The sequence below is a fragment of the Taudactylus pleione genome, unplaced genomic scaffold (genome assembly GCF_031769625.1).
Source record: "Taudactylus pleione unplaced genomic scaffold, aTauple2 ptg000535l, whole genome shotgun sequence".
NCBI classification, from domain to species: domain Eukaryota; kingdom Metazoa; phylum Chordata; class Amphibia; order Anura; family Myobatrachidae; genus Taudactylus; species Taudactylus pleione.
This window is the reverse complement of record NW_028284937.1, coordinates 4,561,734-4,580,126: the sequence shown is the minus strand read 5'-3', so window position 1 is coordinate 4,580,126 and position 18,393 is coordinate 4,561,734. Positions and strand designations below refer to the sequence as shown.

The window sequence follows — 18,393 nt, the reverse complement described above, 5'->3', positions numbered from 1 at the left end:
TGCCACTGATGTCTATGACATCACTATACTATTTGCCTTACAAAATATAGCTGTGTATCCCTTTTGTGTATAATATTATGTTTACTTTCTCATGTTTAAGGGAGTGACATACCCAGCCTGCCATGGAATCTGGAGCAAGTGGGCTCCCCCTCTGGAACGCAGCAGACTGGCCACAACTGCTTTCTGTGGTAATGTCATTTAAATACAATTTATACTGTTCCTTTAATTACACTATACACACTGTTTATTGCACCCATGAGATAAACCACATGTGAGAAAATTGGCAAGTCGGGATCCATGGTGTAATTCTTCCTCTTGACATATGCAGGGTTGTAATGTTTTCTCACAAATCAAATACATGCCCTGAATGCAATGAAAATAATATACCAGTATGAGATACCATTTATATAACCGTGTAAAACCTTTGTCTATTACATTTGTAGATCAAATTTGATTATTATTTTATGCAGTGTATTTGTTACTACTTTTTAGTAGGTCCTGGATATCTATCACACATTTTCTTTAAATAGGGTCTAGTTTCCTTGATTGCTGCATTGGCAGCCGTGACTTTATATTCCAGTAAATAGGCTTCATAGTTATACTGTGGAAAGGTTAGGACTAGGTTAGAGAAAGAATAGTCCGGTATTCTAAAAATAAATACATTAATAATGCATGGTCATTGATTGGATAAAACAAATGACAGCTTCTGTATAGTTCCTTATTTTTTTTCCCCTGAAAACAATTGATGGTACCAACATTAGTGATTTTCCGTAGTTTAAAAATAAGAAAATATATTTACAAATTGAATTTATTTATGAAAGGTACAAAACAATTAGCACATTGCAGATCTTTAAGTTTCATCTTACAATGTGTTGATCAACAAGACAAACAGGTACAGTCCAGTGAATACACACACACACACCAGTGAATGTTGGTTCAATGCCTGACTTACTGTATGTGTAGTATATAGGTAAACATGTTACATAAAATTGTTTTTTGTTTGTTTGTTTGCTTATTGAGTACTAACAATAAACATACAACAGATATATTTGGTTTGAATCTATAATTTTGGCACAATTTTCTGTTTATCAACTTAAAACAAAACCAACAGATGCTACCAAACCCTAGAGCAGGCCTGGCCATCCTGTGGCTCTCCAGCTGTTGTGAATCTACAAGTCCCAGCATGCTTTACCAGCTGATTGGTGGAAGGGTATGCTGGGACTTGTAATTTCACAACAGCTGGAAAGCCACAGGTTGGCCAGGCCTGCCCTGCCATAGAGAATAAAGCATTGTAAGAAAACAAAAAGTGATGAAGAGGTAAGACAATAGGAAAAAAGAGGTATGGAAAAGGGTTAAGTGGAGCTCACATAGCTAATATATTTAGGTTATTCCTTCATATCTAGTAGCAAGTAATACCAAGTATATACATATTCAGAGTACCTGCGCAGTGGATCAATATTGAAAACTATTAATGGACAAACACTTTCAGGGACACAGCTTTAATATCTGGCACTAACCCCAGTAATTAGGGCAGTTGGCAACTACAGTACGGTAAACGTTCCACTGACCATTCCCTAGGGGGCTGCTGATCGATATCAGAAACATTATAGAATACAAGGGCAGTGTCTATGTGAACTAGTTTCAACAGACAAACACTATGGGATTGATTTACTAAAGCTTCTCAAAATTGAAAGTGGTGGTTTTGGTCAAAGCAACCAATCAGATTCTGTCTATCACATTCTAGGATGCAATAGAGGATGCAATAGATGCAATAGATAGCTAGGATCTGATTACTTGCTATGGGCAACACCTAGAAGCCAGACAGGACGGAGATCAGCAAGGGATCACTCAAATGCAAGGTTGGTAGACAAGCCAGTGTCTCAAATCCAGAGTGAGCAGTCAGACCAGACCAGTGGTCAAAACCAGTAGATCAAAAACAAAGGGGAGAACTTTGGTGTATCAAACCTTCTAAAGAGGACAGGTGGACAAGTGATTCAGCTTCTAGCTATCATTTTATAGAATGTACTAGATAAATGATGGGTAGAAGCTGATTAGTTGCTATGGCCAACTGCTTCACTTGTCCACTTTAGAAGGTTCGATTACATCTCCCCGTCAGGCATGAGGAACAGATACATTGGCAAAAGAGGGACAAAGAATGGAGAAGGGCCTAACAACCAGACCACTGCAGGAGAAGGCTACAGAGTCAGCCCCAGAATACAGAGGTCATGGGTAAAATTCCCAGCAGAACCTGATACCAACCAAAACTCCAATTGGCCAAAGATAGACCCTTATAAATAATACAATCAGCAACATGAGCTACAAATGCCACAAACCTCTAAACATGTGTACAGTGTATAGATTCTGTAACATTACATATACTGTAGAAGGCAGATGGAGACATCTGTGTGACTGTAGAGTAGTGTCTTACTTGAGGTCTACATCAACCCAAACAGTGGGACAGGCGATCTAGGGTTAGAACAGCGACTATTCCTTCAAAAATGGAGCATTGGGGATATACAGTACATTGTGCTAGCCTAAGACAATACTTAGAAACAGGTCGAAACAGTTATAAAATATTTTCTATAATATTATAATATGCCCAACTAATATGTTGCCAAATTGGTAATGTAATCTTGTTTGCAGGTTCCTATGCCGGAGCCGTAGTGGCCATGCCATTGGCTGGAGTTTTAGTCCAGTATACAGGATGGAGCTCAGTCTTCTATGTCTATGGTGAGTAACTACAAAGCTTCTGCAGCAGTCCAGAGATATTATTAAAAGTATTGAAAATCACCATAAACAAATTACAGTCTGCATCCTTTTAATAAGGGGCTAAATGGACATTTGCCTTGGGCCTACCATTAGGCTTGTTAGTTTTGGAATTGGAGAGGAGAGGCTTTAGTAGACCCTTTATCCATGAAGGCCATAAGTCATCTGTTTTAGAGGAGATTTTCTGTTCCCATTTGTCTTCTGTAATTGCTTGGTATATACCCTCTCTGTGGAAGTATATCTAGCATTTACCTTTGCTGCAGGCTTCCCACTTTTTGATGGTAGTAGTGGGAAGAGAACGGCCTAAATATGGAGACTTCCATCTATGTTTGAAGCCCGTCATCTGCCTGGCATCGGTAGTCTTAACTGAGTAGGTTGAAAACTTATTCATGCTACTTAGTTCAAAACTTGGGTTCCCCCAGTTCCTCCGCAAATTTAATATCCACAGCAAGGAGCGTGTGTAGGCAAGAGTCCCAAATCTGAAGGCATGCACAGTACAATTTCTACTTCAACAAAAATGTGTACTCCCAACTCAGCATGAGTTCAACAACTCCTATAGAAATAAAAAAAAATACTTCAGTTCAACAGTCTTAATCTTCACTATTACAATCCCTTAACATTAACCCAAATCTGAAATTACTCGAAGTTATAGGAGTCTATTTAATTCTCTTGTGTTTTCACTGGAAAAAGGGCTTTTCTCATCTTTTCTCTGTCTATTAACAGAGAGCCTGATTCAGTGATGGACGCTAATGCAATCCAAAGCATAGCCTAGCATAGGGAGGCCCACTGCTGCCTTCTCATATTAGTCTGACGATGTGCAACAGCGCAAACATCGGTACATACTTGCCTACTTTTGAAAAAGCATTTCAGGGAGATTGTGAAACCTATGAGCGTGCATTAAAGTGGGCGTGTACTGCTTTATCTGAGAGGCGTGTCATATAACTGACTTACATCCAAATGGAAACGAGCCCAAAAGCAGTTAGAAAGATTTATTTGAAAACACACTGATACTTTTCAGAAAATGCATGTAGCCATAGGGATCATTGTGCCTTATAACCAATGCTGGGAAATTATACTAATGATCCCATTTGAATGTAAATATCTGTTTTTTATTTAAATATAACAGCTAAATAATGGGGGTAAGGTGTAATCTGGGAGATCGCTAGACTCTTCAGGGAGTCAGGGAGATTGCTACTATATCAGGGAGACTCCCTGACAATGAGGGAGAGTTGGCAAGTATGCAGCGGTACCATCGATGCACATTGGGCAGCCAGTCTGACCAGCCGCAAACACTGCAGCTCCTCTGACACGCTGACTATCTGTCACTCACATTGCGAGTGAATCCTTTGCGAGAACATAATCGCAAATAAATCGTCACACATGCGCAGTGTGGCTTTCACGTGCAATGTCTAGCAATAGCTCAATCTGTGTAAACCTCAGCAATTGTCTACGGATCTTATTCAGGCCCTTGTCATATATGCATTTATTTTTCCACCCCCAAACGCTGACTACGGGTAGAATTTACGAAGCAGCAAGTCTTATATTTAAAACAGCACCCACAGTCAGTGTAAAGCCCGGCATGCTTAACACTGACTGCGGGTGCTGTTTTATATACTCACTTGCAACCCGCCGGGAAGCAGTGGCTTGCAGAAGCCGCTGCTTCGCATATTCTCCCCTACCCGTCAATCATTTTGCTAGTGGTTCTTCTGTGCGGGCGTAATCGCATTGCAATTGCTGCACGTGTGCAGTGTGGCTATTGCACATGTACAATAGCAAACATTTGTTCCATCTGTGAAAGTATTGGCATTGCATAAATCTCAGAACAGGCCCAGATCTCTGGTGCTTACTTAGTTTAGGGTGGTCCCATAGACCTTTATGTGAGGGTCCCATATATATTTATTTTCTTAATGCATTGATACAAAGGTAACACTAACTTTTACAGTGAAATACCATTATTTTGCATTAAAGCAACAGGTACATGAGAGATTTAATTTGGTAGACATCTACAGTACAAAGGCCTTAAAGGGTTCTCCTTTATATCTATTTGCAGGGAGCTTCGGGCTCATGTGGTACATGTTCTGGATTCTTGTGTCTTATGAAAGCCCCGCGCAGCATCCCACAATATCAGAGGAAGAGAGAAAGTACATTGAAGAGAGCATTGGCGAAAGCACAAGTTTCATGAATCCACTGGCGGTAAGTTGTTGTGGGAGGATGCAAAGGACAAGAAACAATGGGAGTTGCCAAAATATATAAAAAAATAATAATATATAATAACTAGGGATGTGCAGGCTCGGATAGGTTCGAGTTTGCACGTGGAGTTCGGATTTTTCCCTCCAAAAAAACGGAACTCAGAAAGAGGCAAAACGTCATCTTACATGGACGAACATCATCATTCCTGGACAAAAGTCCAGGAATGATGATGTTCGTCCATGTAAGATGACGTTTTGCCTCTTTCTGAGTTCCGTTTTTTTGGAGGGAAAAATCCGAACTCCACGTGCAAACTCGAACCTATCCGAGCCTACACATCCCTAATAATAACATGATAATGCTAACTTATCTTTATATATATATATATATATATATATATCTTGTAGCTGGCATCCCATGCTCTTTAAAGTATATAGTGCGCCGGTGCCCTCTTCAATCATCATCTCCCGAGAATGATTAGTAACACCATATGCTTTCCAATGAAGGTGGCACTCTGGCAATGATGAAATATCACAATGGGGTCTTGTGTAATATAATATTTCATCATCGCGATATTTATATTTATATATAGACCTCCACAATATAGTGTCAGGCAAGATCAAATGTAAGTTAAATTGTTTCGCTGGCATTCGTGGACAAATTGTATTTTCAAATTAAGGCCTAGAAAAGAGTAAATTCACATTTTACAAGATATATATCCTTAGTTAAATTCTCTAGCCACATAGTTGTATTATTGTCTTAGTTGCTTTATTTACCCAACTGACAAAACTGTAACCAAAGTGTCCAAGCCATAAAGATGACTTCACAGGGGCAGATTGAATTTCCCACCAAATAAGCCCAACGTAGTAGCATGTCTACTGACCCAATTACTTTGACTGATCAAAATCAAAATGAATGCAAAGATCAGGAAATCCAGTTGGCCAGTAATTCCCATTAGTATTTGTTACTTACTTAGGGGCGCGAGTAACTCGCACCTAACAGGATGGAGCCCTTAGACTGTTCAGCATTAAATGTAATGAACTAGTGACCATGGAAGCAAAACGTTTTGTACTGTAGTTGCTACAATATAAAAATAAAAAAGCTTCTAGAAAAAGGAAAAGTGGAGACGTTGCACTCTGCCAATCAAATAATAGCTATCATTTTTCTAGTACATTCTCAAATATGATTGCGACAATCTGGTTGATTCTGGCTACACCCCCACAATTCCTTTTTTTCATAAGCTTTAGTAAATCAATCCCTCAATGTGATCTGGTGACTGGCATTTTTAGTTTGCACAAAAAATGTAAAATAAATATATACCTTTCTTTTTAGTGGGGTTGCTTTTGATTTTTTTTGCTTCTATACAACATTTAAACGGAAGGTGTTATGCACAAAGAAAGCTTATTTCTCTATACCTGCATTTATTAATGGGATGAAGGGTTCACACTGTGTTGAGTTACAGCAACTTTTTCTAGTTAAAAAAAAAAAAATCTGATATTGTTTTTAAAATACCCGATGTGTCAGTATAAGTCTTTGACCCCAGACCTTACTATTATATTTCCTATGCTGTCATTGTGTTTCCGTACAGAAATTTAAGGCACCGTGGCGAAAGTTCTTTACCTCTATGCCGGTATATGCCATCATTGTCGCCAACTTTTGCCGCAGTTGGACATTCTATCTCCTGCTAATTAGCCAGCCAGCTTATTTTGAAGAAGTATTTGGCTTTGAAATCAGCAAGGTATGTGTGCCCTGTGGCAGATGCTGCGTTATTGACTTGCTAATTCTAGCTGAGATCAATAGTCTCCCTAAATAAATCATTTTAGTATCATGCGGTTTAAAATAAAACCTTCGAGAGAACCATTAAAGTAATAAAACAAAGCCTAAAAGCCAGTTTAACCGGATTATTTCAGGACACGATTGATACAACTTCTGTTAGCAGCACAAACAATCTGATGAGAGAGAGAAAACCACTCTCACAACTTTCACTGTCTGGTGTGACAGCAGATATAGGAGACTAAGAAGAGATATATTGAATCCTAAAAATAGCGCATTGTGTGCATGGAAATAAAAGCATTTAATCGTCTAGAGGTGTATGTGTCTCTGTTCTGCGCCCCGCGTCCTATACGCACGCTTAGTTTGATTCTGGAAAGTGCTTTTACGCACTTTGGGCCAGATTCAGAGATGGACGGAATTGCAGAGTCGCACACAAGCGTCCGTGCAATTCCATCCATCTAAAATGCAAATGCAGTAGGAAACAGACATCTCCTTGCTGCATCTGGAAACCCAGCACTGAGACTGACGTCGTAGCCTGGGATAACCATTGCGACCATCGGTTGTGATGGTTGCCCCTTTGGCCAGGTTGCGGTAGCTGAAGCTCACCGCAACCTAACCTGACCCTGACAGTTTGCGAATCCAGAAAATCTGCATCCACCTAGTCAGACCTTGGCCTCATCCCTCCCAGAAAACAGCAACGTCACCCAGGAATGCCCCTGCTCCGCCTCCCATACGCTACAGCCTGATTGACATCCATCAGGTTAGCGTACATCTTTGAATCAGGCACTTTATATGGATTTTCCTTTGAATTGGTGTAACATACTTTCCTATTCTGATGTCACTATACTTTCTAGTGCTAGAGCAGAGCAACTTCCTACCCGGCCCCCTCCCCCCATGATGTCCCGCTGAGGGGTGGGACCACTGGCACCAGTTAGAGGAGCAGTGCCCAGAGTGTGCTTTGGATGTTTCGGGCGGCTCTACAGGCTGCAGGGTGCGTCCGTGCTTTGGAAGGACAGCCTGATATTGCCATACTTTCCAATTGTAGCTATAATAGCTCTCATTCTTAAGAAAACCAGAGAAGACAAAGTAATAATGACGAAAGTTAAAATAAGGACGGTGCTCAGGATTAGATTTTTATCATCTGCTCCTCATTTCCAGGAATAATACAGCATATAACCAGATGATGTTATTGCACACAGCAAAATGAATTTAAGTGTATAGGGCACAAAGGCAGATGTGATAGTGCTCAATGTGGTGCAAGCAGTGGCAGATTTTACCTTGGGGCTGCAGGACTGCAGTTTCCCCAGTAGAATCCATCACCCGCAGGAACTGCCTAGTTGTGGAAGTGGCTTCCCATTAGAAGCGCTTTCTGCTAATTACAGCTGGACAGGCAGTCCCAGGGTGAGGTGCTTTCTCCCCTGGGACTGCCAGTCCGGAATACAATTAGTGGAGATTGTTTCCAATGGGAAGTCACTCTCCTGCTATAACGGCAGCCCTGTCTGGCTTCTAGGGGGCGCAGCCGATGCAGTCCTGAGAAGCCTGGGCTGCTGTCAATTTGTGCGTATGTGCGGGATTGTGATCCCACAATAATGCACACAAGGTGGCTGCACAGACTGGCAGAGAGTAGAGCAGAGCAGTGAGCATGAGCAGACCTCCCCCCCCCATCCTGGGAGTTTCAGGTAGGAGCTGCTGCTGGGTGCAAGCGTTTGCTCTCTGGTGTAGAGTCATTAATGATCATGTATTGGACACAAATATATTCAAGCCTGTGTGTTCCTGTGTAAAATTATGTGCTGAAGTCTATATACTTACTAAAGATGTCCAACAGGTTGCCGCCTGTTGGTCGTGGAGGCAAGTTGTGAGAATTACACTTTGCAGATTGTGGTACTCATACCGTGTCATGGTTGATTGCTGCATTGCAACTTTACATCATGGGCATGATTCAGAGGTGGATGCTGTTGTGGCATCGGATACAAGTGGCCAATGTTTTTAGTCTGCGTGTACGCTCGAGTCACTCTGCACATGCGCCTTGATAGTTACCGCTGGGGAAAACAAAGTGAATTTAGTCGCAGAGAGATTCAATTTCAGTGAGTGGTCCTGGGAGGTAACAGGGGGGTGCTAGCCAGATGCGGGAGGTCATCGCCAGCAATTGCGGCTTTGTCCCCAGTTGCACTGAATTTGGCAGCCATGTTCAGATGGTCATTCTGTGCCCCACATGGGGCTGGTGCAATGGTCGATTGTGTGACCGATGTGCGACATATGGTGAGTCTTTTTATTCAAAGCGGCGGATTAGCCCAGCAGCCAGTGGGCTTCTCTGTATGAATTCCATCAGCTGCAGCATTAGCATAAAGGTGCAGCAGCATTGCATAAAAAGTCGCAGTCGCGGTGGCATTAACATCCACCTTTGAATCATGCCCCATATGTGAAAAGTTTACAGCACTCTTTCAATATAGCCATTTTAATAAAAAATAGAAAATAACTAATTTATTACCCAATAACAATAAAATGATTTGTAAAAAACTAACATAGTGTAAATCATGTACAACAGTATAATTATTGCCAGCTAAATGCTACCTGTCCTTCAGGTTGGACTCCTCTCTGCATTACCCCATTTGGTTATGACAATCATAGTCCCTATCGGAGGCCAGATAGCCGACTTTCTGCGCACCAAGAGAATCATGTCTACTACCAATGTCCGTAAAATGATGAACTGTGGAGGTAAGTCAACTCCCAGCAGGCAATAGGGATGATTTACTAAAATGGTTGAAAGTATAACCATACTTGGCTACTTTTGAAAAAGAATTTCAGGGAGATTGTGAAAGCAGCACCAATGAGTGCGGCGGTAAAGTGGACGTGTACTATTGCGCCAGAGAGGCATGCCATAAAATTGACATCCAAATGTAAAAAAGGCACAAAGCTGTTAGTGTGATTTACATGCTGATGAAAACATATTGTAACTTTTCAGGGCTTGCTCATGTATTGTGTTTTACAAGGGGTTCCATATAAGTTTCCAAGAGAAACCTTGTATGAAAATGCATGTAGCCATACGGATAATTGTGCCTTATATCCAATTAGCCGAAGTACCCAGCGTCGCCTGTGTTTAAATCTTCAAGTTTTTACATTTTATTATGTTATGTCATCCAAATCCATCCAGTGGAAGCCCAGAACAGGCTCCCTGGGTCTAAGTTCTCACCGGCACACTCCACCGTGAGGTCCAACCGGGACCTCAACCCATTAGTATGTCTTCTGGGATCAAATATTACCACTCTGTGAAGTTTTTGTCCAAATCCATTCTATGGAAGGCTCAAAACAGGCTCCCTGGGTCAAAGTTCTGCCCAGTGTACACCAATGGGAGGTTCGACCGGGACCCTAGACCCCATAGAACCTGGTCAGGATCCAACTGGACCACCTCACATTGGAACCTGGTCAGGATCCAACTGGACCACCTCACATTGGTTTATCCCAATCGGTGCAGGGGTGTCCGAATGCATAACCGGACAGACAGACAAACAGACCAATCAGTCTTATATATAAGATGCTGGAAAATGGCATTGATTATACCATTTGTATGTATTGTATATATCCCCGATTTCTTTTTTTTCCCCAAGTAAATAAAGGAGTAAGGTGTAATCAGGGAGATTGATAGACTCTTAAGGGAGTCAGGAAGATTGCTACAATATCAGGGTTTCTCCCTGACAATCAGGGAGAGTTGGCAAATATGAGTATTTTGCTGCATACACACGGGACGATTCGCTCAATGAGCGACATCATCCCGTATGTCCCCGGCAGTTAACGACTCTGAGCAAAAACACTGAACGATATCATGAACGATATCGTTCAGTGCCGGGCTCCCTCCCTCATTGGCTAACATGTTCAACCTGACAATATTGTCAGGTTGGATGAGAGGTTAGGGCGATGAACGATAACGACCAACTACAAATGAGAGCGCGCATTGGTCGTTATCGTTCATCGTTTTGGGTCAGAAACTGAACGTTTTTGTTTGGACGACTGAACGATAACGATATCATTATCGTTCAGTCGTCAAAAAATTGCTGCATGTGTACGCACCTTTACTCTACAGTAACCACAAGAATTTATCAGTGCAGAAAAAGTTAAACAACAAAACCAAATATTTGGCTGGTTGCTATGTAATTGCACATGTTAACAATTCTCTGATATTGCAGCCATTTCTTTATTTTCACTAAATTCACATTTTGTTTAGGAAAATGACTTATTTTTGTGACAATACTTGCTGTTTCTTGCAGCACCACAGTGGTGATTAATATGTTTGTATAAGATTATGCTATACTTTGCAGACACTTAGGTAAAAAAAATGTCTTTCAGGGCTTAGATAACGCCACATACAGCCTTTTAAAAGCTGAAACAGATTAAAGAGTGGTGGGGATGGCCACAAACTATAGATTGTTAACTCTCATCGATGGTTTGGCACTGATGGCCAATGGTTTAGCCATCGACGGAGGAGATCCTATTGTTCACCGCGGGAGGTAGTCGGCATCCCAGCGGTTGGGATGCTGGCACTAGAATCCAGGAGCCGGAATTCCGACACCACCCTGAATCCCGGCTTCAGAATCCCGACAGCCGGCATCCCGGCATCAAGTATTAGGGTTAGGGGGAGGGTGTGGGAAAGGTGGGCTAGGATTAGGGGGAGGGATAGGGGTTAGAGTTGAGTACTTGCCTGCATACGTCGGGATTCTTACTTTTGGGATGCCGCTGTCGGTTTTCTGACCGCCAGCATCCCGACCGTGAGGATCATGTACACAACCCTTCACCGCCATTGATGGCAGAGAGCAAAGCAATGGGTTTTTTATACAGTGCAGGGGGCAGGTGGCTTAGCTTTCCCTGATTGGCCTGCCGTCTAACACAAGCAGGGATGTTCCTCATTAGTTTCCCACTGATGTAAAACTCCCATGGCACTCAGAGCCGGCCCTAGGCATAGGCATGATAAGCAAATGCCTAGGGGCGGCTCTGCATGCTAGGGGCATTTTCCATCAAGCAGGGCTGAGGGCTGGCTGAGCTCTGTCCCCCGCCGCCGGCAACTGCCGCTAGCCTCTGCTCCCTCCCAGTCCCACCGGCACCTACCTAGAGCTGGGAGAGCCCGCCCCGCTGGCACAACTAACCCCCCAGCGCGCTGCCGCGATCAGAGCTCTCCGATCGGGCAGCGCAGTGGATGGCCAGGCGGCCTGTCATGTGACCGTCATCCGCATCCGCCTGGCCCCTTCCCCTTAGTCAGAATGAGCTTCTACATAGAAGCTCATTCTGACAGTACAGGTCGAAGGAGCTAGCCGCTGCCACACCTCCCATGGGCCTTTGCGGAGCAGAGCCGTGGGCAACAACTCACGGCTCCGCCTCCGCCTCCATCTTGGCCCGGCCACAGCCCACAGCCACTGTACAACAGCCACTGTAACGGTCGCTGCGCAGGTAAGAAGACTGAGTCTGACTCAGGGTGGGACAAATAATATGAAGCACAGCTGTCAGCTATATATATATATATATATATATATGACGATCACTCATATATATATATATATATATATATATATATATGAGTATATATACATATATATGAGTATATATATGAGTATATATATATGAGTATATATATATATATATATGAGTATATATATATATACATATACATATATATAGTGTTCACTGTAGCTCTGGCGGCAGGCAGGGCGCCGGAGCTAGAGAGGGCAACCTTATGCGCCCGAAAAGGGGGCGTGGTCATGAAAAGGGGGCATTTCTATAAGATGCATCCCCTTTTCGTAATACTTGGGGGCGTGCCCGGTGCTTACGGACATGCCGGGCAGCCCCGAAGCGCTTCAGAAAGGGAGAATAGATGCCGGGCGCATGCGCCCGGCGTCTAGTCTCCGGCGGTGACCGGGATACCGCATGTTTCTCCACCCGCGGGACACTGCATCTAGGGTGAGAACGGCACCCGCAGGCTGTGAGGGCAGGGTGCTTTTTGCCCTCCAGAAGGAGGGCAGGGCGCCGCGCCCCGCTAAAACAGCCTAGCGGGAATGCTATATATATATATATATATGTGTGTGTGTGTGTGTATATATGTGTATGGACATATATATGTTTGCGTGTACACATATGTATGTGTATATATATAACAGTGTATATATATATTTATATATATATATATTATGCAGAGAGCCAGCACTCCCAACCTGCTCAATATTAACTTGCGTCCGGTGCCCTCCGTGTTACCTCTCCTAAGCAAGTGAGGGCATATGTACATCGATGAAGGCGGCACCGTCGATGCCTTAAAAGCAATAAAAAGTTATAAACCAATATGTTATTTTTGGCGTCCACGTATAAATAATATGTTTGGTGGTGGGATTATATGCTAGGGGGCACCAGTCAAAATTTTGCCTAGGGCACCAAATTGGCTAGGGCCGGCTCTGATGGCACTATTGATGGGGACCAATCGATGGCCATCCCTATAGACTGGCTACTGCAGCCACATGGTGCAAAGAGCTAGACAGAAACATACTATAACAGAACTACAGATACTCAGCAGCCTAAACTAGCAGAGTGCAGAAATACTAAGGTGCAAAAATAAGGTTCCCTTGTAAGGCAGCATAATAAAACATTACAAGTACTGTGGATACAGAACAACATTAAGTAATTTGTTTCCTGCAGGCTTTGTTATTTTTACTTCTAATGTTACCTGTTAACTCTGTATATTCACACTTGTATGTATTTTCCAAAGGCTTTGGCATGGAGGCAACTCTCCTTCTAGTTGTGGGCTACTCACACACCCGAGGGGTGGCTATCTCCTTTCTTGTTTTGGCTGTGGGATTCAGTGGCTTCGCTATATCAGGTGAGAGTTGAAATTAAATCAAGTAAATCTGCCTATGACAATACAAGTAACTCCATATCACAACTAAATTGCATAGCAGATGCTATTGTATAATAAGTGTGATGGTGGTGACCATAAATTTGATTGGGTATCTTATAGGGCTTTCCTTAAAAATGATGTTCCCAATATAAATAACATTCATTATATTTGGTTTCTGTTGACTCATGTACAGTTCAGCCATTAAATGCAATAGTTTGGTAAACATATACATTTTAGCGACGAAACGCCATAGTATATGCAGGTATTTTTTTTTAACTAACATACTGGGGGCAATTCAATAAGCAAAGATGGCTGTGGAGTGCTGGAAAAACATGATGTATTTTCCCTCCATACACATAGAGGTGCGCAGGAAAATGCATTGTTGGATTTCTATAATTCACCGAGGGCCTGATTCAGCAAGGATCGCTAATGTGATCGCGGTTGCAATTGTGTACGCAAGTCTGCTGCGAGAGCATGCTAATGTGTGCAATTGCAAAGCACTCGCACGAAGACGCCCACTTCCCCTCTCGCACATCCGTAATACCTTGTAATCCAGCCAAAACATCGGTAACATCGAGTACCATCGGAGCCACTTGCACAATAAGGCATGTTAGACCTCACTTATAAATTGCTAACTTTCTTGTACACAGTGAACACTCAAATTATGTATGGCATTGCAGTGGATAACTTATGTACGCCCCTGTAACGGCGTTCAAACAAACTTGCACACCTGCGTTCGGCCGACCACTCCACGTAACCACCCACAAATGGCACTTCCTGTCAGTCACTTTACAATGAATCTGTGTGATCTCTACAATCGCTTTCCCATTCGGAGTGAGCCGCTTGCGCACGCGCACTGCAATGCATGCGCAGAAAGCAAACATCGGCCGTCTGCATTTGTATTAGCATCTGTGATCCTTGCTAAATCAGGCCCTGAGACTGCACTTCGCAGAGAACTAAATTGCCCCGACCAAATTAACAGTGCTAAAAGAACTCAATCATACAGAGGATGTCTGAAATCATACTAACAATATTGTCATTGCACAAAATCAGGAAGATTGCACAGCATTCGGATTCACGCATTTTATTGTGGATAAATGTACTTATTCAAAAACATCAACGTGTGTGATAATGTTTTCCTTCGTCTACTCGTTTTTTAGGTTTTAATGTGAATCATTTAGACATCGCACCTCGATATGCCAGCATTCTCATGGGTATTTCCAATGGCGTGGGTACCCTGTCGGGTATGGTTTGCCCCCTGATTGTAGGTGCCATGACAAAGCACAAGGTATGGAGCCCAGACTACCAAAATAATAGTTAGACACTGTAAATTTTAACCATGCTGGTCATGGAAACATTTCCTAATTTCACCAAACACAACTGCTTCCCTCCATGTTGCACAGAATTTCACTTATCTATAGTGACACTCTTTGTCCATCAATGTTTTCTACGGTCTTTCTTTCTACATCACCTCACTAGTGTAATGTTGTTTTATGACCAAAAGAAAGATCATTTGTACAAAATATTATTAAAAGAACAAATGTAAGATATTTACAAAAAGCCTCAGGCTCCTACCATTTTTATTGGAAATTGCCAGAAGTAGAATAATACATTGTAACAACAAATGGCTGATTTATGCAAATAATCCTCTGCCTTCAATGTAATCTTGTAATCCAATACAGACCCGAGAGGAGTGGCAGTATGTTTTCCTTATCGCGTCCCTCGTTCACTATGGTGGGGTCATTTTCTATGGCATATTTGCTTCAGGAGAGAAGCAGCCATGGGCGGAACCAGAGGAAACCACGGATGAGAAATGCGGGTTCATCCATGAAGATGAGCTTGCAGACGAGAGTGAGGATCAACCCCAGGGCTACGGTAGTTATGGAAGTTATGGCGCCACCAAGAGCACAAGTTTCCCAAATGGTGGCTGGCCAGCCGAGTGGGAGAAAAAAGAAGAGTTTATCCAGGACCAGGGCAAGGACCCCTATTTATATGGGACTGCCGCCGAAAGGGACTTATCTTGAAAATAAAAACATACAGAAGTCTAAATAATACAAAAGCAATGTCTCAAATCCAACTGAGAATGCGAAAAAAATCTAACAAGAGGTGACTGGTGTTGCCAAGCCTCCCCACTTTACATGGTCATCGTGGCTTCCTTTACATTATTTTAATACACTATTATTTACCATAATGGGGTTAAAGGCAGTGCCTATACTGCCCTTAAAATTTTTTTTTATGTCAAAGGGCCCATTCCATTTCTGGTATCAGTGATTTGCTTGTTTCTTGTCCAAATTGCCACAAGGCAAATGTCTTTAAAATGTCCATCACATGTGTGATTGTGTAAGCAATAACAAATGAATGTGTGAGTTTTATCATTGACTTTGAAGGCTAATTTACATACATGTCGATTTTTCGGTTGCTCAAATGTATTTGTGACGAAGAAATATAATTTTGGGCAACACCATTGATGTACACATCTCCAGGCAAGGCAGGAAAACCCAATGACTTCTTACCATTGCTTTGTTTATCCTATTTATTTTTAGAGGTATAAAAAAAAAAATATTTATTAAATATAATAATTATTAATTACATCTGTCTCCCCTTTCAAGGAGCAGTATATGGTACCAATTTGTACCCCATGGCAGTCCTACTGTTATGTAAGTCACAAGGGCTTCTATCACCCTCAGCTCTCATGGGACTGTGTCCGGGGAAATATCACATGCAGTGGGGGATGGGTGAAATATGTTTTTGCCATCGTGGTGGGTGTTGTCATTTTCCAGTCTCGGGGCTTACTTTGTGATTAGTGTAATTGATGAGGCACCTTTTGTGTGTGTTGTTGTGTGCTTGGCAATGGTGAGTCAGTTTTTGGCATGCAACTTTGTCCCTTGGGCCGTCATGATGGCAAAAAAGAATATTAAAGCATTTAATAAGCTGTCGACTATGTTTTTGTCACCTTTCCACCTGAATTTTAAAGGTCCAAGTCAGCGTCTCTTCTCCAGAGAATGGTTGGTGCATTACTCTACAGTCTTCTGTGTGGCCATATTGTACATTACAGTAACATTGGCGTAAATTGTGTCCTCATCAAAGCAATTATTTCTTTCAACTTTAATGAACACCGAGCATTTTGGATTCTCATGCCGAAGCCCTTTCTGGACTTTTCAGACCTTATCCAAAGAAGACAGCTGTTAAACTGTAAAGCGCTGTAGGTTACTTCAGTTCTCAAACTATTATCTCCAGCATTAAAAGAGCTATAATAAGTTTTGCGTGTAGATAAGGCAATCTGGGCTTTATATTACATACATGAGCAATACGGAGAGCTTTGTACTGGTTTATTCATACAGTCATCATCAACGTAACCAAATGCATCCTACACATTACAAATACAGTGGAGGGAGAAACTGTACCTGAGAAAGGATAGGTGTTCTGGAAGGGGTGATGGTTGTGAAGATAAAATGACTTAAATATGTGCAGTATTGTACATAATAAATTATATTCCGATTCAGAGTGTGGCAGTTGTTTTCCTTAAGCTTAAACAAATATCGTAAACAATTGAGTACAATCTTGATTCTGGCATAAATCATTTTATTGTGACTGTTTATAATTGGCTCTTCATATTATGTTTTGGCACAACTGGAAATACTTCAGAGCACACAGACAATGTGGCAAAAGCTCACAAATAAATTACTTTGGGAATATTTAAGAAAAATACTGTATAATCTTTCTGCCAACTTCAGTTGGGCAATTTTGTCACTTTCCATACATCTTACACAAATTACCAGTGTGAAATAATTCATATGAAAACTGCGGTCAGAATACCGGCGCCCGATTCCCGACAGCACTCGGAATCCCAGCTCCAGAATCCCAAATGCAGACATCTCAATGGTAAGTATTAGGGTTAAGGGTTAGGATTAGACATTAGGGGGAGGGTTAGGGTTAGGCTGCGGATGGGGGAGTGTTAGGAATAGGCTGCAAGAGAGGAGGGTTAGGGTTAGACTGTGGGTGGAGAGGATTAGGGGGAGAGTTATGGGTTAGGTTACTTACCTAATTCTGTCAGGATTTGGACTGTCAGGATGCCACGGTCAGTATTCTGACCGCCGGCATCCCAACCCGTACCTAACAAAGTTGTACGCAGATTATTTATTTACAAATTACAGCATTTCGAATGTAATACATACAGCTATTTACCGCATGCATAGTGGTGTTTATCAATGACGTATACATTGAAGATTTAAGCAAATGACAGCTCTTCCGATAAGAGCTGTCCTTTGTGGCGTGTGGAGTACTACTGTATATTCCTCTCCAAGGATGCATTGCATAAAGGAGCCCATAGTCTTCTATAGGCAACGTGTGGAACGCGAACGCCCAGTAGGCAATTTTTGGTAAGCAGTACTGGCGCTGAGGGATGAACCTATAGATGGTGTTGCCTATCGGGTTCAAGCTCCGCAAAGTATCGCTTTCCGGAGCTTGATGTATGCCGGCACATTGTTGCCCCATATTGCGTAACACTTTTAAGCATTTGGAGAATGCAACAAACCTATGAAAAGTTAAAAGATCCTGCCCCAAGGGTGTCCACAGAGAGGTCATGACTCCTTCTCTGGGATTTTGCTATAAGTATTTCTCATCTGGGAGCTAAGCAAAACTGTAACTGAAGTGTCACATCCTCATTACTAATTATACCTTCCTTCTACGACTAAGTGAATCGCATAGTGGAGTCTATAAAATATACAGCCATATTATCACTGTCTTCATCCCAGCTGCCATTTTGTTGGAGACCAACGGATAGAGTTAAATGCAGAAGA

The 18,393-nt window shown here is 42.2% G+C and overlaps 1 protein-coding gene across 1 annotated transcript in view; it reads left to right on the top strand.

The window, feature by feature from the left end:
• The window catches only part of SLC17A7 (solute carrier family 17 member 7), a 141,696-nt gene extending 124,449 nt beyond the window's left edge, over positions 1-17,247 (top strand). The window contains exons 5-12 of the mRNA XM_088450985.1: positions 101-188; positions 2,644-2,730; positions 4,817-4,959; positions 6,542-6,691; positions 9,309-9,441; positions 13,466-13,576; positions 14,755-14,882; positions 15,277-17,247. Of these exons, the coding sequence (XP_088307111.1) occupies positions 101-188; positions 2,644-2,730; positions 4,817-4,959; positions 6,542-6,691; positions 9,309-9,441; positions 13,466-13,576; positions 14,755-14,882; positions 15,277-15,618 (1,182 nt within the window). The 3' untranslated portion in view covers positions 15,619-17,247. The remainder of the gene's footprint in view (positions 1-100; positions 189-2,643; positions 2,731-4,816; positions 4,960-6,541; positions 6,692-9,308; positions 9,442-13,465; positions 13,577-14,754; positions 14,883-15,276) is intronic.
• Positions 17,248-18,393: the final 1,146 nt, after the last annotated feature.